The sequence below is a fragment of the Pseudorasbora parva genome, chromosome 13 (assembly GCF_024679245.1).
Source record: "Pseudorasbora parva isolate DD20220531a chromosome 13, ASM2467924v1, whole genome shotgun sequence".
Lineage (NCBI taxonomy): Eukaryota > Metazoa > Chordata > Actinopteri > Cypriniformes > Gobionidae > Pseudorasbora > Pseudorasbora parva.
The window spans coordinates 10273262-10298811 of record NC_090184.1 but is presented as its reverse complement, the minus strand read 5'-3'; the positions used below and the strand labels follow the sequence as shown (position 1 = coordinate 10298811).

Sequence of the window (25550 nt, the reverse complement as noted above, 5' to 3'; positions counted from 1 at the left end):
AGCAAAGCCTGTAATTTTACCCAAATTAACTAACTTAACTCCTGGATATGATGTAAGCCTTTGCGTAACAAGAAACAAATATAGTTACGTGCCCTGTGCCATTTACCTTTCACCAGGTTAAAATCTGATTTGTAACACATTAACCTCAAATTATAGCCTAGAAATCTAGACGCACCCTAGCGGCAGCAAATCTAATTTGCCGCGAGTGTTGTCTTGCAACTCTCAATACACTTCTGAGCTGTAAACGCCAAACTCTGGTCTGGCCAATCACATCGTGTATAGAGTCGGTGGGCGGGGCTTAACATAATGACGGCCGAGTTGCGCTTGCGTGCTTCTAGTAAACACAGAAACTGGCGAACAGCGGTCTTTCGAATCAGCTTTGACAGTGACTCTGGAAGACTTGGAGTTAAGCTTTTCTCTGAGAAAAGAACAAAGAACGGCACTGAAGTCATTCTTAAGAAGGGAAGATGTGTTCTGAGTTTTGCCGACTGGATACGGCGAAAGTTTAATCTTTCAACTGGCTCTGTTTCACCTTCGTTGCTCTGGTTGGTGGTAGCGCTACCCTATTGCGTGCAGAGGGAGTTTGAAAGACAACCGTTTATCCCGCCCCTCGGATTGGCCCTGTCGATGGTGAGTTTCCAGATCAAACATCTTGATGTAGGTCTGGCTTGTCAGGCTACTCAAATTATGATGTGAACCCCCTCGCTTGATTGTGCTCAATTTTGGATAGACTATTGGTCGGAAATGTCTCGTCGTTTAAGGTCTAGCTGTATAATACACTATATTTCCAAAAGTTTAGGGACACCTGTCTTTACATGTTATTTAATGAAATTCAATGGCATCCCATTCTTAATCCGTAGGGTTTAATATGGAGTTGGCCCACCCTTTGCAGCTATAACAGCTTCAACTATTCTGGGAAGGCTTTCCACAAGGTTCAGGAGTCAGACACTGATGTTGGACGAGAAGGACTGGCTCACAGTCTATGATATAATTCATCCCAAAGGTGTTCTATTGGGTTGAGGTCAGGACTCAGTCAAGTTCCAGCACACCAAACTCGCTCATTCATGTCTTCATGGACCTTACTTTGTGCACTGGTGCGCACTCATGTTGGAACAGGAAGAGGCCATCCCCAAACTGTTCCCACAAATTTGTGAGCATGAAATTATCCAAAATGTCTTGTTATGCCGAAGCATTAAAAGTTCCTTTCACTGGAACTAAGGGGCCAAGCCCAACCCATGAAAAACAATCCCACACCATAATCGTCCCTCCACCAAACTTTACACTTGGCACAATGGAGTAACACAAGGCCCGTTCTCCTGGCAACTGCCAAACCCAGACTCGTCCATCGGATTGCCAGACAGAGAAGCGTGATTCATTGAGAACACGTCTCCACAGATTCCAGTGGCGTCGTGCTTAGAAACTGCTTAGCCATGGAAACCCATTCCATGAAGCTCTTTACGCACTGTTCTTGAACTAATCTGAAGGCCACACAGTGTGACTGGGGTATCTCCTTCAAAAGACCTCTTAAAATTACTAAAACACTTTAAAACACTTCTCCTGAACAAGCTACATACTTTGAGGTATTATTCATGTTTTTAGCACACACAGTGTGGGAAATGTACACACGTTCATACTCATAACTTGATGTTTGAGTATGTGCAGTAATAGCAGTGAAATATAAACGCTTAATAATGACTCCACTAGAGTCTGTTACTGGCCTTGAGAATCTGTTTTTATTCCCATAAATGAGCTGTTTTTCACAGGAAGAGTCAATTTTCTGAAGCAGCTTTTAGAAACAATGGAAGGATGTTGCTGTTATTCACCAAACTGTCACAGCAGCTGGCCTCTATCAGGCTTTGCTAGAGATGCAGTTTTCCATTTATCAAAATTTAAAACGAATAGTTTTTTTTATTCTACGTAAGTGTGTTCCCCTTTCATGGTGAAACCTGAGAGATCTGTTTTATTCATTTTGGTAACCGCCATATTAATGAACTGGAATAAAGTATTGCAGATAACAAAAATATTGCTGTTCCAAGATGTGGCTTACACGCCGATAAGTGTCAGCATATAGTTAATCAGTCGTCAGTTAGCATTTTATAAAGTTTGGATCAAGCCACAGCCAGTAAAACATTTACAGAAAAAAAACTGACAGTGTTTATGTGAACTTTGTGTGTTCTTGACAAAACCTGTATATGACCGTTTAAGTGCAATAAGACGTGAAAGAGAGCTTAGTTTAATACTAATGTGCCGTCTGACATCCAGCTTTCTTTAGTTTGTGAGTAATTTTGATGTGTGTGCACTCAGAAAACCATATATCAGAAGTTTAGACTAAAATGGCTTTAAAACGCATGCAGATTATAAACTTAAATGAAGAACTACTGTCACGTGAGCGTGACCGCGATAGCAGATGTTTTGTTTTTTATTGGCAGAGTATCGGAGAAACGAGCTGTAGGCTCCGCCCTTTTCTAGAAATCCGGGTGGGTTTCCAAATTATATTACATCTTGTAAAAAGGTGCCTCTTTAACAAATGTAAACATTTGTAAAAATGTAATCTTATGTAGACAGACCTTTTACTATCGTCATACAGCCACATTGCTAGTAATCCTGACCGAGAGCCGCCCACTTAGACAGAAAGAGTCTGTGAACAACAGGTGACCTATTCATTTTTTTATGCATGCAGTTTAAGGATGAGTTTACCTAAAATAGTAGATGTTACAATAATACACAGACGTGGAAATAACAGCACATCTTATTAAAAACATTTAAATAACTTTGACATTAATAACGATACTTAGACGCTTTGTTGTACAATGTACACGGCACACACTCACACCATGATGTCTTACCTTGTTTTCAAAATTCACATTTTTGCTATGGGTGTGTGTGTAATCTGTAAACAAAACATCAAAGTATAGTCGAGTTATGTTTACCACAGGCTTTATTTTACACATAAATCGAAAAATCCCATTATAAAAACCCAAAGGAAAATCTCAAATTAGTTTTCCGGGTTCTGGCGTCATACCTGCACTACTCTATTTCAAAGAAACCTGAAAATACATTTCTGCTCAAAAATATGTGGTTTCTAGTAAGTGCTTCAAACTAAGCAAATATTTTATGCCACAAATCTCAAGCTGGCGAATCTAGTGATTAGTTATTTTTCAAAAGTGTTTATTGTAGCAACAACTTACAAATGTTTGTTAAAATGACTTGAGCATTTCTAAATTGTAAATGCTGTGCCTTTGATCCTTCAAAGCTAATCTGATTTGAACTGGCAATTAACCATTTCTTTGTGGGGTTTTTTGTGTGTATTATGAGTCAGATGTTCAGTTAACAGACTCTAGGTGTGCCGCCTGAAGCCGAGACTAGTAAAATTGTAACTTTATTATCATTTAATCAATTTTTTTTTTTTTTGTAGATGTTAACTGATATGAGAATAACATAGAAGGAATCTAAAAAGTCCTTTAATGTTTAATGAAGTTTATTAGACATGCACATATGCTAAATGTGATTGATGGTCACAGAATAGCATGTTTTGGTCTTTAAAATATAATTTTATTTCCTGCAGCATCTAGAACTTTAAACATTATCTTTTGTATTCTGACAAACGAGCGGATTTCACTAGGGATGTCGTTTTTAGAGCATGTGCATGCGCTTCATTTCCTTGTTTATTTTTCTATGCCTGGTCCTTGAGGAAGCAGCTTTTGCTCTATTGATCAAATGTCTAGCACTCACTGTCCTGCAAGACAATGGCTGCTTTTCCAGGAGACCCTGGGGTCTTATCAGGGCCACTTCCCTTCAATCAATCAATCAATCAACTTTATTTATATAGCGCTTTTACAATCACGATTGTGTCAAAGCAGCTTCACAGTGTCAAACAGGATAATATTGCGACAAAATTAGATTTGGCTGTACAGTCGTACTGGAGAAAACAGTGATGTTATCAGCTTATTTTAATTTATCATATAGCGACAATGTTGGCAGATCAGTATTATAGTTTATAGAATTAAATAAGACCTAATTCATATATTTTATTTGTATAATAAGTTGAATAACTTTAATCATATTTTTAGTGTCCCCAACTGAGCAAGCCAAGCCAAAGGCAACAGTGGCAAGGAACCAAAACTCCATCAGGGCGTGATGGAGAAAAATAAACCTTGGGAGAAACCAGACTCAGTCGGGGTGCCAGTTCTCCTCTGGCCTATTAACACACCGTGTAAGATTATTACTCTGGCAACCTTACAGGTCGGAAATCATATTAGATCGGATTATTCAAAATATTCAGGGTATCACGGAAGAGACAGATTTATTTAGGATGGGGCGTCAATTACACAAGAGTATGAATACATGAAAGATCGGAATTATTGCGCCGAAGACGGGTTTTGAGCATGTCGTGCCAGTGAGGCAAATTCAGAGGAGGAAATTTTTCCCTTCAGGAAAGAGCAGCTGTGTTGCTGTGCATGCTGTGACACTAAAACAACAATGCAATGCAGAATTTGTGTAGGTTAGAAGAACCGTTCACCCAAATATGAAAGACAAAAAGCCATCAAATAATTCCAAGATAAATTTGTTTCATATGTTGAACAGAAACAGAGATATTTAGCAGAAGTAAATGGAGATAGACTCTGGCAAAGCTCTAAAATGACAAATACCATAAAATAATATTTTTTCCAAATAAATGTGCTCTATATTCCAAGTCTTCTTAAAGGGTTAGGTCACCCAAAATAAAAATGTAGTCATAATTTACTTTAATTCCCCTTCAAAACACAAATTAAGAGACATTTCTTCTACACAACCAAAACTTTAACAATACAAAAAGGTCATAAAGGCATCGCAAAACTAATCCATATGAATCAAATTATTGATCAGATTATCCAAGTCTTGTGCAGAGATATGATTGTTTTATATGATTTGATATGAACAGTTTTAAAGGAACTGTATGTAAGAAATGTATTTCAATGAATCATAAAAATGCCCTGATATATGTCAATAGACATTAAAGGACTACTTCAGCGCTGGTAAGATGAATCTGAATCTAAACTGGTCATTAATGTAGTAGAAATGTGAAATTATTTTTTATTTGGTGCTTTCTAGACTGAGAAAAGGACGTATTTTTGTCTCATGGGGATGAAAGATAACATTTCCCAGAACGCTTCTGAATCACTTTCACACAGTGATTACTGAATCACTTTCACTTTCCCACAGCGACTGCGTTCATTTTAAAATCAGTTCAGTTAGAGAACAGACACTACAATTAAAAACTGAACGTGTCTGTTCAATATGTGATTTAGCCGCTGAGGGAGTCTCACAGATATTGACAGTCATGGATGAGCTTGTGATGAGAGCTGAGGTAAACGCGTCCGTGGCATAGATTCACAGCGCACGTTCAGTTCATGCCTTTGAAAGCTTAACTTTCATAGGAATTTATGGTGGCCCAGAAGTGCAGCTGTACTAAATGAAACCACAACACAACGAATTTGCCACAACACAACGGAAACAAGCCACAACACAACAAAATTACCACAACACAATGGAAACGAGCCACAACACAACGAATTTGCCACAACACAACGGAAACGAGCCACAACACAACGAATTTGCCACAACACAACGGAAACGAGCCACAACACAACGAATTTGCCACAACACAACGGAAACGAGCCACAACACAACAAAATCACCACAACACAACGGAAACGAGCCACAACACAACAAAATCACCACAACACAACGGAAACGAGCCACAACACAACAAAATCACCACAACACAACGGAAACGAGCCACAACACAACGAAATCACCACAACGGAAACTAGGCACAACACAACAAAATAACCATCGCCTTGGCAGCGCGTAAAAGTGTTTTCGAGTATAAATATGCAGCTCTAATGCCTGTAGGTGATTTTAAATTGATATTTCATGTTGATATACAATGGTTACACACTTAAAACTGATCGTAGTGTTTAAAACTTTGTAAGACTGGCCAATCTATAGAGCAATGGCAAGGGAAACTAACTTTATTGCACTCCGAGAGCCCCCTCGTGGTCGGGAGCATTTCCGTCGTGCTGTGGTGATTTCGTTGTATTGTGCCTTGTTTCCGTTGTGTTGTGGCAATTTCGTTGTGTTGTGGTTTAATTTAGTACGGCTGCACTACTGGGCCACCATAGGAATTAGTTTGAGAAGTTGAGTGCTGTGAGTGTGATCTCCGATCCCCCACGCTCGAGTTGAAAACATGCAGAAATGGCTCCCTCTGCTGGCTGTAGTCTTTAGCCTCTGGCCAACAATTTCTCCAATGGCGCAAATTGACGATATTTGCGTCATGGGGGAATTTTTCCAGAAATAAAATGCATCAATCTCTTGTCTCAGGGGGGGAAGCACAATCATTCGAATATACTCCAGGGTTTCTACTGATACAAAGTCATATGCTAATCTCTGAAGTAACCCTTTAAGAAATCATGTTCATTTCAAATACTTCTATCACTGACAACAGTAGTCCGACCAGGATATTGTTATTTAAAAGTTGTTGTTGCGGCCCTCAACTTATGTTGACATGTTGTGTTTTGGCCTGAAGCTCCACCCTCCACCTATCTACCAATCACAAAGTCAGTCGTGTTTCGGCATCCGGGTTGCCAGATCTGCAAAGTTAACACACCTGCAGCTACAAACATTCCTGCTAGATCCTGCAGCCTATCTGGCAACCTCAAGTCAGGGGAAGGGGGAGAGGGGATACACCGCTCTAAAGTCATTTGAAAGTGATTGCAGTACCAGTTTTGGCCACAATCTTACATATACTTCCTTTAATTTAGACCAGGGGTCTCAAACTCCCGGCCCGCGCGTTGCTCTGAAAACCATTTTTGGCGGAGTCATTGCGTGTGCCGCGCTTTATGCCTCACTTCGTGTGTGTGTTTGATAGAGTTAGCTCAGCCCTCTCTCATGCAGTGACGAGCACACACAGATGAGCGCGTCAATCTATCGCGTAATGCCATTGCGGAGAGAGACTATTCTTTCCAGTGAAAAACTAAATTGCACACACACAAAATGCAACGTTTCCAATCCATGCTCTTAATATACAATAATTGATTAACATTTCTTGATGCAAATTTGATGCGGCCCAGCCTGGCCCAGAGTCTACCTCCAGCAGCCCCCAGGTAATTTGAGTTTGAGACCCCTGATTTAGAGCCTTATTTACATCTAAACAAAGATTGACACACATACACGATCACATCAAATGTGGTAAACACAGAAGCTCAACTGTGAGATTGAGAATCAATAAACTTGAAAAACCTCTGGTAACTCTATGATTCCATTATGTGGAAAGGATAGCCTTAGCCTGGATGCCAGCAGAACTTAGCCCCGCCCACAAAAATTTTAGGTCTGGCAGTTCGGTCTGGCCTTGCTCCATAGAGGAGTAATTATCACCGAACAGAAACTGTTCGGACCAATTAAATCATCAGGACGGACAGATGATCAACAGTAACGTAATCATGCACGTCATCAAAGGGGCTTGGATTATATTTTTTCGAATCCTAAACGGAGAGCTAGTTGGTATATGCATTCACCTTCACAATTTCTCTCAGAAATGATGATCATGTTGGGTAAGTAGCCTACTCTGTGTATCATTAAAATATATATTTTTTTTACAACACCGGCAGAGATTGTGTATTCCAGCCTGATTTCAGCGTGCGTGCAGACAGGGTTGCCAAGTTTTTACAACAAACCCGCCAACTTATAGCCCTAAACAATAGCTTCTCGGGGGGTTCTCCAGGGGAAAAATGGCATTGGGGGGTAAAATGTGTGTTATTTTGGCAAGGTTGCCTGCTGAAATTCGCACTCATGGGTCTATATATCACATAATAGTCGCTTCAATCCGCGGACATAGAAAACGACCCGCAGGAAAAAAAACACGGACTTGGCAACACAGTGCAGTTGAGCTCTGTTGACATTTGACAATGCGTCGCTTCGTTGCTCTGATTGGTTGTAGCTCTATCCAATTGAGGTCTTTCCTGGTTCAGTTGAAACACGGCCCATAATCACAGCCCAATGGAGCAGTTTCAGACTCATATTCTGACTAGAATTGAGTATGACCACGTCAGGCTAGAGAAGCCTGGGCATTCTGCTAAATATCCAATTTTGTGTTCTATTGAAGGAAGTCACATGGTTTTCAAACAAGAATGTGCATGAATGATGACGCATTATGTCAATTGTTTGGTATACTATTCCTTGTGATTGGACACAATTTCCAGACAATGCTTTAAGGCTGGCGTCAGAAGGCTCTGTCAAAGATTTTTATGGGACTGCCCACTCATAAAAATTGTAAGATGTGTCCTTGCCCGGCCTGCAGAGTTCACATAATATATAATGTGAATAGAGACCTCCTGCTTCCTCTGCAGGAAAATGGGAGGGAGTGCTATGAGGTCACTTTCAAAGCATGACTCCCATTCAGACAACGCCACAGTGGAAGATTTGTCAGAGTTATTTGCCTGCTCTGAGAAGTCACTGTTCCCATGTTCAGAGTGGTGAATGTTATTCACAAAGCTTTTATTTTTATGCACCAGAAATCAAAGGTACAGGGTTAGTACACAGATTTCTTTTAATTTGACTTGACAAGAACTAAAATAGATGATATACAGTAACAATCAAATGTTTGCACTCGATTGAATTTATGCCTCTCATTTTCTTTAAATATCTAAAGATTTTTAACTTAAAACTAGTGTAGTTAACAAATATAAACAAGTTTTCAGCATATGCGGAAACTTATTTTATAATGTTCAATATGCTTCCCAGGAATCACCTCATAAAGTTGGATCAATGTTCAAAACATCAAAACACAACTCCCATAACTCCATTTGTGTTATTTTGTAGTTTTGATGATGTTACTATTATTCCAAAATGTGGAAAACCATAATGTCAAAAAAGGGTGGGTGTGTCCAAACTTTCGTCTTGCAGTGTAAATGTTCAGTTCTTTGTCAAATGGTGGATATGCTTTTTGTTTTTGTTAGCCTGGCATGTTTGTAGCATGCTGGTTAAGAGGCGCAGGAGGCAGACAGGAATGTGTTTTTCCCCTCTTGCCTTGTAATTAGACTGTTACCAGCAGGCAAACACAGTGATACCTCTCAGCTCACAGCTGGAGGGACGGGGAAGTCCTGCAAGCTGCAAATCAAGAGAACATGCTTCGAGTTGACAGGCTAGACTATAGTCACAGGGACTGGAAACCTGGTCAGCTGTATGCACAACGTGCTGCATTGCAGCATACACAGTCAGAGAGTCCAATGCAAAACATATTGAAGCATTCGGGTTCAGTCTCCACGTGGGACCGTTACTTTGCTCAATCAGTGGAAAAAACAGCTTTGGCCTGTTTAATGTGATCAAACGGTACGCAGTATGCTTTTAATTAGACACAGCCTTTGCCAGCACTACTTAAACTAGTATAGTGCTTCTGGGTTTTTTTTTCTTAGGCCCAACAGTCTGCTCATTATATCCTGCAGTCAAGCCGTTTGCTCTCTTTGTGGAGTCTTTGTGCTTGAATGACATGTCCGAGCCTGGTCATATTAGCGCTGTGTGAAATAGGAAGTGTCTGATGGAATGTGCCTAGGGCTCTGTGAAAACAGTTAATATGTGTAACATGCTTCCCCTCCTCTGACAGGGCGTGAGTGTGTTTTAACTATATTTCCATGGCCTGCTCTGTCCATTGGTATTGAAATTTACCATCCTAAAAATTTGCAGAATATGTGTTGTTATTAAAGGATTAGTTCACATTAAAATTAGCCTATGATTTTCTCGCCCTCAAGCCATCCTATCCTAGGTGTATATGACTTTCTTTCTGATGAACACAATCTGAGTTATAATAATAAATATCCTGATGTTTCCAAGGTTTATTTCAGAAGCTGTGTGGAGTACATTTATGAAGGATGGATGCTCTTTTTTGAGCTTCGAACTCGTGGGCACCATTCACTGCCATTATAAAGCTTGGAAAATAAAGATATTTATTAATATGGGGCTAGTAAATCATGGGGTAATTTTTATTTTAAAGTGAGCTAATCCTTTAAAGACATATTTCAGCCAAAATTGAACATTTGATGTTTATCTGCTTACCCACAGGGCATCCTATTATGTAGGTGTGTTTGTTTCTTTAGTAGAACACAAATGAAGATAAATCCAACCGTTGCTTGTATAATGCATGTCAATGGGATTTTTTCTATGAGTGCCACTATGAGAGTAAAAAACACATACGAATTTATTTTAAACCATGTGGCTTGTGATGATACATTGATGTCTTAAAACATGAAACAATCAGTTTTGGGCGAGAAACCAAACAGATTTTATGTTTTTTTTTTTTACCTCATAGCAGGTTAATCTCATCTAGTATTCCTAACGCCATTACTTCCGTAGAAGAAGGTCAAAACCCGGCGTGATCATAGATATATGTACAGATGCCTCATTAGTGCATGTGCGGAACAGTCGAATGAGGATTCTATGTACACATCGGGATCGCGCCGGGTTTTGACCTTTTTCGGTGTACTGTTTCTGGGTGTACTATCCCTTAATAATATGTGGTGTGTGTTATAAGTTGAAATCATATAAAATGAATGTAATGGTGCCATGATATGGTGATACAGTATTTTAGATGGTAATTTTGTGCTCTAGGGAGCACATTGAAAAAGATTCTGCTCTAAGGTCACTGATCAAATTAAGCACATTAAGACATTGAACACAGTGAACTCCTTTGTACAAAAGGTCAGATTTTCTTCATTTGAGATGCAAAATGCTGTTTATCATTCTTAAATCATGCTGGAAAATATGATCATCGGGTTTTATTCATGCCAGCTCAGCTTAAATGTTGCTGTCATTAAAGGTGCAGTAAATGATTTCTTAGAAAAGCTGTTGAAAGTGGATTGGACCGATCACCAAAACCAAGAATACAATTGCGTCCCAGTTCGCCTACTTATACTATGTCCTAAAAGTATGTACTCTTTTTGTGAAGAAAAGGTATATACTTTTGAGTGTGTAACAGAAAAGTATGCAAGCATCGGGACATACTACTTCGTCATCTTTAACGGACTCTATCGCTTAGTTACGTGCATTCCGTCACCGTTTATCTGCCCTGTCAATCATCGTTAGATTCGTCACAGTTCAAATCCTCCACATTCAGTTGAATCTCCTACCCTATCGGAGAAAAATGTAGCCGCTTGTTGATCTGCCATGTGTGGGTCTTTGTGGGTCAGAGACTCTCCTCATGTGTTTGCAGTTTAAATATAATGATGCATTTAAAAGTTAATGGCCAAACGTGTCATTAAAAAAGTTCACAATGCTGCTGCAGGTGAAATATAATGTGGACAACACTGAATAAATCTATTTTTGTCAGGTTAAATATTGATAGTTGGTCACTCAAACCCCTTTATCTAAACCTCTCTACTTAACCGTCGGACTCGCACATCCGTCATGTTTGTAGTTTTTTAACGCTTTTTATCCGCGTTTGTAGTTCTAATCGAATCCTCGTCCAACTCGCAATGGGTTGTGGGCAATATCAGCTGTTAGAGTGCCCATCGATCCATACTTCGAATTCGGACCGGAAATAGTAAACCATCCAGGAATCTTTGGAATACTCTTTTCAACATACTACGATTTGGGACATACTAATTCTATTTTCAAATACTATTTAGGATGGATAGTATGCGAATTGGGACGCAGGGTGTGTCTCTGCAGGATAGTAACAGAAGTTACCAGATCAGTGGGCGAGGCTATAAACAGAGGGGCGTTTTCCACTGCGTTTCCTGATTTGCTCATGTCACGGTGTGGGTAGGGTTTAGGGGTGGAGTCGGGTGAAGGGTATCCTTTTCATTGCATGATTTATAAACACCCATCAGTTTGAAAACACCCACAAATTTAGAAACGCCCTCTTTTGTTCCGCAGAGACCCCATACTCACCAAAACACACTTCTAGCCAATCAGCAGTAAGACCATGTGTCCACCAAAGCGTTTTTAGCCTGAAAACACTAACCGCTCTGCTGAAAACACCTTGCTTTTGAGTGCTTAAAAAAGGTTTTGGTAGGGCAGTGATTTTTTTTTCAGTTGGTAAATGGACTGCATTTATATAGTGCTTTTAACAGACCTATGGCCATTCAAAGCGCTTTACATATTCCCTCACATTCACCCATTCATACACCGACGGCGGTGTCATGCAAGGCGCCATACAGCTCAACGGGAGAAGCTGGGGTTGGGTGTTTTGCTCATGGACACCTTCCTTGACACTTGGTCAGGTGGAACCGGGGATTTAACCACCAACCTTTCGGTTTGTAGCCAACCTACATGAACTACTGAGCCACTGCCGTCTTCTAGCTACAGTTGAGACTCTGCTTGTTATGATAAGGTATATCCGTGGAATTGTAGTATCTTATTTTACAGGTAAAAATACAGTTTGTTTCTGTATTAATTCTATATAAAATGGCAGATTGTTTTAAATTGTTTTGTTCCATTATTATGTTGCTTGTTTTCATCTGTTGACATTGTACAGTACAAGCAGAATGTGGCAGTTGATATGGGTTGTATTTGTCCTGCCCATCCTCTACTGTGATTGGCCAACAGTCAACGCTCAGCGAGCAATAAAAAACTTTGACTGCTCAGTGTTTGAGCATGAAAATCTCGGTTTGTGCCTTGTTATGCTCATGGCGTTCTAAAAACTAGGCTCTCACACTGATAGCAATTGAATACACCAGCCAGCTGCATGAAAAAAGGCTTTGGAGGACACAACCTAAGGGGTGTATATACTCATGAGGTAGGAGGTGCCTGTGCTGCATAGCATGTTTATGAATTTGGGTGCAGAGCTATCCAGATAGGCATTGCTGTGTCAAAATTTCACAAGAGTGTAACAAAAGTGTAGACTAGTTTTTTTTTTTTTTTTTTTTATGGGAGTATGGTTGTAATATTTTGTTTCTTCAGCATATAAAACTAATCTTTTTATAGCTACATGTCTGAAACTTTTAGGCAAAGTACCCACATTTGTCTACTACAAATGTTAACAATTTTAATTTTTTAACTATATCACAGACTTTGTGAGATGATGACAAATAATAATTGGTCCACTACTGGGGTAGGTTGTAAAACATACTGGGGAAGTTGTAACAGGTAGACAAAATGCACAAAAACTAAGGGTACTCCAAGTGATATGCAACAACAACAGTTTTATTTTAAATGAATGGCTGCAACAATAAAATATGTGTGCATATTGTGTGTGTTTGTGCATGCACACGTGCGTTTGTTTGTAAATATCTGTACGTTCACATTCATTTGGGTGTGTGTGTGTGAGAGAGAGAGAGAGAGAGATAGAGAGAGAGAGAGAGAGAGAGAGAGAGAGAAGAGCCAAATTAACATAAGCATAGGCATTCTGTAGAATTATTAAAATCACAAAAATGTTCTTAGTTGTATGAAATTGGATGGTGTTAAAACCTACCCCGCCACTGTCACCCATTGTTTAGCTAACTGTATTAGCATGTTGCTTCGAAATTAGCTGGAGGTTGATATACCATTCTTTACTAGAGAAACTACACTTTTACCTGATATAACTCGTACAAAATTATCTCCAACTGGAGAAATACTAAGCAAAATATTATCTTGTTATTAACTTTCTTACCTCAGAATTAGATTTTCTGCTGTAGGAGAGATAGCAACACAGACTGGAAAACCTCCATGTGGGATCGTAAAGGAAGCCAGAGGAAACTCTCCGTGTTACAACTATACCCAGTCTCCTCTACTACCACATTATACAATTGCATCTTTGCATCTTTTCACAGTTAAAATCCTCCACATTTCATATAATTTCCTACCGTATTGGAGAGAAATGCAGTAGCATGTTGATCTGAATAACAAAAGAGAAAAGCAGGTGTGCAGAAAAATGCACAAAAAGTTTCTATAAAAGTGTGGGAACATAAGCAATGAAGCACAAAGGCCATCTTAGCATCAACAGTAATGCATAAGCCATTATACTACAACAATAAAAAGATCATGGTATAACTTGCACACAATTAAATTTTTATAAGGGTTAAATCTGTATTTACTTTTTAAATCTGTAGTTTTAAAATGAACCACAATTTAACTTCAGGACTATGCATGCAGTATAAACATATTTGTATGACCAGAGCATGTTTCATCTAGAAACTTTCATCCTGACTTATCCATCATTTGCTGTGACCTAATAAACATGCAATGAAACATGCATCAACACAATTATCAGCCCATGTCAATTGTGACAATCCATGGATCAGTTGCATGAACTTAGTCACTGTTAAGATTGTTGTGTCTTAAGAACTAGTTTGGCCAACTAGCAATACAAGAAATAATTAGACTTACTTTTCAAAATCAAATTAGACCAATCTACCGTTTTATGTAAGTTAGGACCCGTTTTGAAAAAAAAAAAAATAGATGACTAACTTAAATCTAGTCTTAGTAGCTTATGCAACCAATCTACTATTGGCTCTAAACAACTGAACAACCCTTAAAACCTTGACAGTGAATTAACACATATGGACCAAAACATGTTGTAGAATCAAATGGTCTAGATATGCTTTTAGGTTCAGTTGCAGGTCACCAGCTCTGCAGCTCCCAAACAAAATTTTTCTTAGTCAAGTCAAGTCACCTTTATTTATATAGCACATTTTATAATACAGATTGTTTCAAAGCAGCTTTACAGTGATAACAGGAATACAATGCAACAAAGTTTGTTTCGGCTGTAGAGCAGATCTTGAAAAAATTGTGTCATATTCCAGCTTAAGTATGGTCAACACTTATGTTTAGTGTTGATTCATTTCTGTTGTAAAAAAGTTATTAATTTATCTATACAGCTGCTCTAGAGAAAACAGTGATCGTCCAGCTCAGTTCAGCTTTCATACAATGGTGTCAATGCAGGCAGATCAATAATATTGTTGAATATTAAGTCTAATGTTTCTATGGAGCTAAAATTGTGTCTTTTGCTTGTAGGTGTGCTAATTTGTCTTCTGGAGGGGCGACAGAAGGCTCCATAAAATGAGCCAATCGGTGCACATAACCACTAAACTGCCAAGTAAGTAGATGCTTTTTATACTCTCGATAAATAATACTGTTTCAAGATGAGCATCTGCTATGTTTTCATTCCAGATCTGAGTACCCCTTTTCATTGCTCTACTGAAGAAGAAACAGATCAAGGTGGCTCCTATTCGGTACAGACACCCTATGGATTCCAGCTGGACCTTGATTTTCTCAAGTATGTTGAAGAAATCGAGAGTGGACACAGCATTCGTAGAGCTAATGTGAACCCTCGGAGAGGATCTCGGGGTGACCGTGGTCACCAGCGGAATTTGGGTATTGGGGGTCGGACCAGTGGCTGGACATCCACTGAGTCCCTTTCCTCAACAACCAGTGATAATGGCCAGACTAACCAACCTTTTCTCCAGAGCCCAATTACACCACCAAGTAAATCACAACCACTTTCTCCATTACCAGTGATCAGTCCCAGTCCTACTTGGTCCAAAGTGCCACCACCACCTCCACCACGAAACCCTAGGGTAGAGAGAACACTTCTTGAAACTAGCCTTCGGCTACAACAGGAGCATAGTCAGTTTTCAAATGGTTTAGGCTCTAATCTGTCTGACCTTTCCAAAGTGAGTTCCAAAGCCAGTGGATCTAATAGGGACTTCTCTGTAGCTTCTTCCCAGCTTGCTTCAGATGCTCACTTGCTACAGATATCGCCTGTTGTCCAGAACCCTCTTTCTGGGATCTGGACCAGAGCAAGTCCTCAGACATCTGGAAGGAGTACTCCAGCCTCCAACTCAGGAACAATGCCTCCCATGCAGCTTCAGACAGTGCGAGAACAGATGGCCTCTGCCCTTAGGCAGCTGAGAGAGATGGAAGAGAGAGTGAAGGGAGTACCAGCTCTAGAAAGAGAAGTTGCCATGCTTCGTGCAGAAAAGGAAAGACTGGCTCTGGAACTTCAAAAGAAAACACAAGAACTTGATGCAACACTCAAACTACAAGACTCCACTGATGCAGCAGTGGGAGTCTTTCAACCAGAACCCCTACCATCACCTTCACTTTCGAATAAAAGACCAGAATGCAAAAGTGATGAGCAAGATAAAAAGACAACCACCTCTCCTGTAGAAAAAATATCCATCGCAGTAGGTAGTGACATTCCTCTTGAGACTGTGGTAGTGTACAATCGTCAAGCGCTCAAGGATGTTTCTGTCGAAACTTCTATTGATGTTTGTCATGCAGCTGTTGCGACTGAGGCTAATGTCATGCATGATGAGGGAATTCAGACTGGAGTAGATACTGAAGATGTGGCAGTCTGGGTAATAGAATCATTTCTAGGGCTAAAAAGTGAAACAGAGCGAGAAATTGATACTCTGCAACACACTATAAAATTTCAACAGGAGTCAATACAGGTTCTTGAGACTCGATTAACTGAGGTCAACCAAGATCTTGAAACTTTAAGGGCTCAAGAAATTGAGAGGACGTCCAAGATTATGTCGGACAAAGAGACAATAGCTAAACCAGAGACAGTCAATGCCCACATGCAAACATGTCCTTCTGAAGTTTGTTCAGTTGGAGTGTTGTTTCCAGATGTGACTGACCCGGAGTACATTTCAAAAAATGACCAAAGCGTTCAAACAGATCCTGTAGAAATGTCAAAGGAAAATAATGTGGAGCTAGTAAGCATCGGTATCCAGTGGGAATGTCTTGATGTCACTGATACACAAGACAGTGAAGAACAGACAACTTCTGCTGAGAGTAAGCATTGCTTTTTTTAAATGTCAAGAGATTTTTTTTTAATTTTGTAAAGCATGTTCATGGTATGCACAGTTATTGTTGTAGAAAACAGCCATTTTGCCAGTAGGTAACACAGTAAAAAAAAGCCACAATAATATAAAGCATTTATGTAATACACTACAGGCTACTCAAAACTCAAATTCCACCATACATTTATTTCTTGTTGAATATATTTTCTCAAATTGATTGAGAATGTTTCATATTGATTAAAATAAATATGTTTAAGAGAACCACATATTTTAAAGCTTTTCCGAGTCGTCAAGTCACCTTCAAAACAGATTGTTTCAAAGCAGCTTAACAGTGATAATAGGAAATAAATGCAAGAGATTGTTTTCAGGTCTAGAAAAAAAGTAATTTCCAGCTAAAGTAAGTTTTTGATTGTTTAATTTCCATTGTAAAATAATATGTAATAGTTATATACTTTTGGGCTACATACACAACACCATTTTCAACTAAAAACTTCAGAGTTCTGGCTGTCCATGTGTTTGGTGGCGTGAGAACGCATAATAGGACAAATGTGTTAATAGGAAAACCTCTTTAAGAGTGATTTCTTTGCAATAAAGCTGCAGGCCCTCTGAAATCTATCATGAAGAGGAAGGATGGGAGTGGCGCTGGTGCAGCTTCCAGTGGTAAAAAGAGCTTGAAGTTTGTTGGAATTCTAAATGGAGGGTGAGTTGCTACAGCAGATTTTTAAATAATGACATACTAAGTGCCTCGCATGGCTTATTGGTTTTATAAAATGACAACAGCAGCAATAGGATAAAAAAAACATTAATGAATTATAATAAATAAATCTTATGCCAATTTCCAAGTAACAAGTGTATGTATATCGCTGGCTTTGATGCTATATTTGTTGATACTATACAACATTTCTCCGCCTAAATCCTTACAGGTATGAGTCGACCTCTAGTGAAGAGGATGAAGAAGAGGATGAAGAGAGTTCCTCTGATGGAAGTGAGGCTGGTGCATGTTCAGACAGTAGCGTGGAAGAAGAGGCAGCTCTAGAGGATACATCTGAAGAAGAGATGAATATAAATGTGGATGAAACTGATAGTGATGAAAACATGCCAGGTGGGACTGAAGATTTAAAGGATCAGGCAGAGGAAGTGAAGGAAAAGTAAGTGCATGTAGATTTTTGGGATGACTGAAATGTCACATATCATAAAACAGATTTGTAATTGAGTCCACATGTCTTAGCTTTAAAATTAATCTCCTAAACTTACTTTTAGGAAAAAAATCGAGGTCCATCATCTTGTTCTCATCTCTCATCAACACTAAATGGATATTATCTTACAGGTTTGAACTAAGTGCCAAAATGCGTGAGGCTTGTCTAATTTTGAAGAACCACCTTAATGACGGAGCCAAAACTGTGAAGAGTAAAGAAGTGGTAGGAACAAATAATGCAAATGACATTTCATTTTCATTGTGGTTATTATTCTAAATTAATCACCAGTCAAACTTGACAATAACTTTTAGGTTTATTGTTGCTTTGTTAACTTATGCAGTTGTCCAGCACTCATACCGTTCAGCTGGAGTGGTTCCGAGTGTCCAGTGCAAAGATGGCCCAGCCTTTACGTGTGTCGAATTACCTGATGGCTTTCTCAGAGGTCTCCCCCGTCCTGCTGGAACACATAGTCAACATGACCGACGGCAACGGCAACACTGCTTTACACTACAGCGTCTCCCATTCCAACTTCATTGTTGTGGACTTGCTGCTTGACACAGGTTAATATAATATATATATTTTTTGGAATAAGCAATGTAATACCAAAACAACAAGTACCTAATAGTGTTCCTGAATTAATTCTGTTTGAGTTTGAGAATGCATCAACTTTTAATGTCCTTAAAATATAGCAGCTAGCACAGTTTGAACAAAGGTCAAGGACAATGCCAAGGACGATAACATAAATGATAACGATAAAAACATAATTCTAATGTTTTTTTAAAAATGTAAGAATAGCAAAATCCACATTGCAACTACAACACAAAAAGACACAGAGAAACAATATAATTGGAATCACTTTCAGAATGTTTTTTTCCCCAGCCAATCAGAATTGTATGAAGAACCACCTGCTTGAGCTGCTCGAACATTTAAAGCAGCAGACGACGAAACTGCTAGCCTAGAAATCTAGACGCACCCTAGCGGCAGCAAACCTAATCTGCCGTGAGTGTCGTCTAGCAACTCTCAATACACTTCTGAGCTGTAAAAACCAAACTCTGGTCAGGCAAACCACATTGGCCCTCATTTATCAATCTTGCGTAGAAACTGGTGTATATGTTGACGTAAGATTATGCTTACACTCCTCTCACTGCCTGATTTATGAAGCTGTGCGTACCTCTGCAATCCAGGTGTACGCAATACTTGCCCTTGATAAATGCCGCGGCTGAAAACGATCGTCATTAGAATAACACGCCCCTATATATTCAAGTGTCCACCTACTCCACGCCTTCATTTTACGCCATGGACAAACAGAAGACGGCAAAGAAGCAAAACTTCTCCGACGTGGAGATCGGGCGCGTCTCAATCATCTCACTAGTCCACTAGTCAGGGCACTGACTAGGACATAAGTCAATGGGCTGACTCCCTGATCAGTGTTCTGACAACTGAACTAGTGAGATGATTGAGACGCGCCCATCAAGACCATCACCAGGGAAGTGGAAAAAAAACCCGAAATTGTTTTATTTGGGAGTTTAAAGAGTGGAATTAGAGGCACCTACAAAAACTAAATATGGACCCAAATTACGAGAAGCCTATTCTTAATAGAGTGGAGGTTGAGAAGCGCACTCCAGCAGTTTAAATAGCTGTTTGGATGAGAAATTACCATCAAAATGCATTATTTTACAGCACATGTTTTGAAACAATTAGCATTTAATTTCGTATCACGGCACATATATTGGGGTACAACAGTGATGATGATGTGATGTGGAGTACCATTCAATCACATTAATAATTACATAACAATTTATAAGATTATTGTTATTATTATGATTTTTATTCTTAATGACGCTTGTTATTTAGAAGAAGAATGTCGTTTTTATTGATTTTATTATTATTTAAAAGAAGAAGGTCATTTTTATTATTTTGTCAGTCTGAATTATTTTAGTCCCAGTCCGTGCGCAGCTGCCGGGCCAGGCGGGCCTGAAACGTCAGATAAAGCGCACAGGCTCGTGACTGGAGGAATACATATGCCTACAAATCAAACGCTTTGGTAAAGTCACACAAATGAAACATTGACGTTCATGTTGCACAAAAATAAACAATGAATGTTGTTGTTGTGGTTTTTAACAGTGGGTCATATAGCATTTCTTGTCAGTGCGTTTTGTGGTGTTAGGAATTGTTTATCTGCGCATTTTCGCTCTAACTCAAAACGTGCGTACACCACCTCCTGAGCTGGCGTAGGATTTGAGCGTGCCGTACGCCAACGTCCATATTGATAAATCTCAAAGTCACCGTGGTTTTGGGTGTACGCAAGGTGTACGCTGGAAATTTGGTGTACGCACTTTTGATAAATGAGGGCCATTGTGTATAGAGTCGGTGGGCGGGGCTTAACATAATGGCGGCAGAGTTGCGCTTGCGTGCATCTAGTAAACACAGAAACTGGCGAACGGCGGTCTTTCGAATCAGCTTTGACCGTGACTCTGTAAGACTTGGAGTTAAGCTTTTCTCTGAGAAAAGAACAAAGAACGGCACTGAAGTCATTCTTAAAAAGGGAAGATGTGTTCGGAAATTTGCCGACCAGATACGGTGAATGTTTAATCTATCAACAAGCTCTGTTTCACATTGCTCTGGTTGGTTGTAGCGCTATCCAATTGCGTGCAGAGGGAGTTTGAAAGACAACCGTTTATCCCGCCCCTCGGATTGAGCCCTGTCTATGGGGAGTTTCCAGACCAAACATCTTGATGTGGGTCTGGCTTGTCAAGCTACGAAACTTCAGCATTTGCTTAGAATAAACTGAACAATATTGTCCACTGGTGTGGGTGCTAATATATTTATCTTTATAATTATTGTTCTTGGTGTGAATGGGTCTTAAATCATGGGAAAATGCACTCTGCTACATTCCTTAATGCTAAGAAAGTGTTTTTGTTATATAGTGAAAAATGTTGCCTTAAACAAAATGCATTAGGCAATGATAGTCATTCAAACAGAAGTATACAACATTGTTGTCACATGGTTGTCACATTTATCATCCAGGTTTGTGTATTTTACTCTCGTTCATTTGTTACTCTTGAAATGGAGGTCAAGTTTTATACAGTATTATTAGATTTCTCTATATTTGGCCGAGTGGTTGTTTGGGTGGCACATCAAGATTTCTCCAATACATAAAATAAGTAAGCTTGACCAGAGTTTGTGTGGGGAGAAGAATTTATTGAAGGTAGTAGTGCAGTTACTGCACAGTTCTTCAGCAGTGATGTGAATTTGTCAACCTTCAAATAATCTTAACCCAAAGTTCTGCCTGTGAAACAGAATTTTATCTTCTATAAACAATAGATAAAATGCTGTTAGGACCTCCCATTGGAGGTCCTGCAATACATTCTTTAGATATTCTAATTCTGTGGTCCATCTGGCGGTATGGGCCAACTGATTCACCTATCAGTGTCTGTGGGCCTTACGTGTGTGGGGCTATTTGATTTACACATTTTTAAAGACACAAATTCAGTTGATTGCATCTGAGGTACAGTAACAATACAGGCAACTTCAGGCAATGTATATTCAGCCTTGGATGTGTTTGTGTGCAGGCATGTGCAATGTTGATCAGCAGAATAAAGCCGGATATACAGCTGTGATGCTGGCAGCCCTTTCAGCAGTGAAGGAAGAGGACAACATGGCAGTGGTCCAGAAACTCTTCCGTCTGGGCAACGTCAATGCCAAGGCGAGCCAAGTAAGTCACCCAGTTAATTAGATATTCATCTGCGATTACATCCTCTGCTACTTTGAATATGACATATACATTTATACTTTTAAATATAATGGTTCATTATTGGCATTTATTGTTCCATGAAGAATCTAACATGGGTTCTTTCCATTGCACAAAATATATTTTATAGAGGAAAAAAGTTTCTGCAGAATATAACATTTTTAAGGAATATTCGCTTAAAGATTCTGGGAACATAAAATGGTTCTTCTATAGCATCACCGCGAAAACCCACTTTTGGAACTTATTAACAAACTTATACCTAATAACAAACTTATTTTTGAAGTGTAGACAGATCTTTTTGGACTTATGCCGCCTTTCAATTTATACATTCATAAACTCATTCGGTGGAAAGATTTGCTAAAGGAAATTAAACTATAACAGACTGCTCTCCATTCAATGTGGAACACAACCAATGTGGAACGTATGCTTCAAAACCACCAAGTTTGATTTCAATAAGAATTTGTTTTTACGATTTTAAAGGGTTAGTTCACCCCAAAATGGAAAATTCTGTCATTAATTAATGCCTGATGTCGTTCCAAAGCCGTAAAACCTTAATTCATCTTTTGAACACAAATGAAGATATTTTTGATGAAATCCAAGAGCTCTCAGACCCCTGCATAGACAGCAATAGTTGGTAATTAATTTTAATTTTTGGGTGAACTATCCCTTTAACACTTTTATTAAGCACGGACACATTAAAATGGTCATTTTATTAGATTTAAAAATATATATTTGTATATTTGCAGATTCCACTTGGTTTGATATTTTGTATTTAATTCAATGAATTACATTCAGTCTGGCGTAATTGTCAAAATTCTCATTACTGTATCCGCTTTTGTGCTTGTTTTTTTTTATATAAATAAAAACAGATTACTGCATTTTTAGAGTGTAAGATAATGAAAGGTTTGCATGGATCACAGGCACCATTGACCCTTTAACACGTCTATCTTTTGGTCTGTCTGTGGGTAGGCAGGACAGACGGCTTTGATGCTGGCCGTGAGTCATGGGAGGCAGGAGATGGTGCGAGCGCTGCTTGATTGTGGTGCTAATGTGAATATCCAAGATGACGAGGGCTCCACTGCTCTAATGTGTGCAAGTGAACACGGTCGAGCTGAGATTGTCTCCTTGCTGCTGGAGCAGCCGGGTTGTGACATTTCAGTCGTGGACAATGTGAGTACACCACCTTCGTACAACCATGATCTATTTGTATGACACTAAAATATTTACTGTTCCTTTTCAAGAGCGGTCACTTCAACATTGCGTTAGCTGGACGCTGCTGGAGAAGGGGAAGAGTTCCCACAGTATCAAGCTGACGCAATGTCTTGTTCCCGCCTCTCAGGGAACCGAGGATATTATACTAACCGGAGATGTTTCTGCATCATACTGTATCCTAAAATAAAGCTATACATAATTAAATTGATGGTCACACTAACATTCAAATGAATGTGAACATACTATTTCTGAAGTGAATACATGGATGACCACATTTGAAATACTTTATTCCGCAATACAATGAACTCAGCTTGACCTTAAAATTCAAGTGTGACAACAAAAGAGAAAGACATTTGAGATATTTTTTTTATTATTATTAACATTGACTTTCTTTCCTAATGACTTAAGGAAAAACTTGTCCTGCTTGATTGAGATAAGACTTTAGGTTAAAAATGCATAATAACATTTTTTATTTTTAATATTATAACTGAATGCTATAGAAGCTTGTTGTGCTACAGCTTCTGTTGTGACTGCTTTCTCTTAATTGTTACCATATATTTTCCTTACTACATTTTCTTTTAAATTTCTCTAAATTAAATTAAATTAAATATATATATATATATATATATATATATATATATATATATATATATATATATATATATATATATATATATATATATATATATATATTTAATTTAGATAAAAGTAAAAAAAAGTAGTAAGGAAAATATTTATTAATATAAATGTATATAAATGTAATACATGCATTCAAAATTGTTTTAAACAACGTGTATTCATTTGAGCTGTTTGTGAACCTATAATTACTAGGCATATTTATTTGATTCATATTATGTATTGATATAGTCAGATATTCTTTCAGCTGCCTTCTCAAACTTTCGCTGCAGCAGCAGTGTTTATTCCTGCCTTGTAAACACATTTAATTTTATGATAATTTTCAAAACTATCTCACAATCTTCAGACGAGAAGTAATTTGCACCATCTCTCTTGCGAGAAGTCAATCAAACGGACACTGTGATTGCCTGTTTGCCGCACATCACACTTTCAGGAGTTAATCGCAAACTCTGGATTAAACCTGAGAATGTTTATACCAAGCTTTGAGAGACCACTGAACTTGATCTAAATTAGGTTAGATTTATCTGGATTGGTCAACTCTAAACCCACTCTGAAACTCAGTTGGTTCAGCTAGCTTCATGCAACAGGCCTCTGGTGGCTGTGGCCTCTTTCAGCAGGATAATGTGCCCTGCCACAAAGCAAAAATGGTTTAGGAATGGTTTGAGGAGCACAACAATGAGTTTGAGGTGTTGACTTGGCCTCCAAATTCCCCAGATCTGGATCCAATCAAGCATCTGTGGGATGTGCTGAACAAACAAGTCAGATCCATGGAGTCCTCACCTCGCAATTTACAGGATTTAAAGGATCTGTTGCTAACATCTTTGTGACAAATACCACAGCACACCATTAGGGGTCTAGGGGAGTCCATGCCTCGATGGACCAACACATTATTAGGAAGGTGGTATGTTATGCCTGATCGGTGTCATTTTGTATGTTTGAAATCCAGTGCAGGTGCTTGTTCCATTTATAGTAGAATATTGTACTGTATGTTTTCCAGAAAATTATGTCACAGAAGAAATGTCACACCCTAAATGTTGCTTGACCTAGTATCCAGTGTTAAAGAATCCAACCAAAAAATGCATTATGGGTAAATGTATGCCCTTTGGCTTCTTTCCTTTAGGATGGCAGTAATGCTCTCTCCATTGCCCTGGAGGCATCCCACAATGACATTGCAGTTCTACTGTATGCCCACATGAACTACTCTAAAGCACAGGCAGAAGTAAGTCCTCTCACATTGACAGTTTTTTTTAACTCATTCAAGTAGAACTAGCATTACTTATAATTATTACTTTTAATGGTTACTTTTTATAGGGACGTAAGTTAAATGAGATATTAATTCAGTAAAATATAGGGTGAGACTTGACTTGAGCAGTTTGGGATTAATTGGGTCATGAAAAGCATGTGTTACATACCAAAATAAAGACAGATGTGAATGGGAGTTTGTTGAAACAATGCCTAAATAGCTGTTTAGTTACTGGTTAACATTCCATAACAGTCCATGCACCACGAATCTGTTGTTTTACAAAATGACTGGGAAAAAAATGTATTAAAACATTAATTTAAAAAGTAATTAATCAAATTGTATAATTCTGGTGAGAAATAAGAACTTTATGATTGCAATTACTTTAACATAACTTTTGTGTTTATTCTTTGTTCAGGTATCACCTAAAGTAAATCCCCGGGGCCCGTCCAGTCCTAGAAAAACATGGCCCTCAGACTGACATACTGTATGGACACAAAACGGATATAACAACAAGATTAACTAGCTTTACTGGAAGATTTACAATGTCTGTGTTACAAGTATATGTATGTATATATATATATATATATATATATATATATATATATATATATATATATACATATATATACATATATATATATATATATATATATATATATATATATATATATATATATATATATATATATATATATATATATATATATAGTATTGTCTGAATACTTTTTTATCTACATATTTAATGCTCTATA

The 25550-nt window shown here is 38.5% G+C and overlaps 1 protein-coding gene across 1 annotated transcript in view; it reads left to right on the top strand.

The window, feature by feature from the left end:
• The window catches only part of kank3 (KN motif and ankyrin repeat domains 3), a 28900-nt gene extending 3552 nt beyond the window's left edge, over window positions 1-25348 (top strand). Inside the window, exons 2-11 of the mRNA XM_067412504.1 lie at window positions 14968-15049; window positions 15124-16752; window positions 17355-17460; window positions 17684-17908; window positions 18088-18178; window positions 18297-18516; window positions 21529-21671; window positions 22677-22877; window positions 24676-24774; window positions 25214-25348. Of these exons, the coding sequence (XP_067268605.1) occupies window positions 15013-15049; window positions 15124-16752; window positions 17355-17460; window positions 17684-17908; window positions 18088-18178; window positions 18297-18516; window positions 21529-21671; window positions 22677-22877; window positions 24676-24774; window positions 25214-25276 (2814 nt within the window). The 5' untranslated portion in view covers window positions 14968-15012 and the 3' untranslated portion in view covers window positions 25277-25348. The remainder of the gene's footprint in view (window positions 1-14967; window positions 15050-15123; window positions 16753-17354; window positions 17461-17683; window positions 17909-18087; window positions 18179-18296; window positions 18517-21528; window positions 21672-22676; window positions 22878-24675; window positions 24775-25213) is intronic.
• Window positions 25349-25550: the final 202 nt, after the last annotated feature.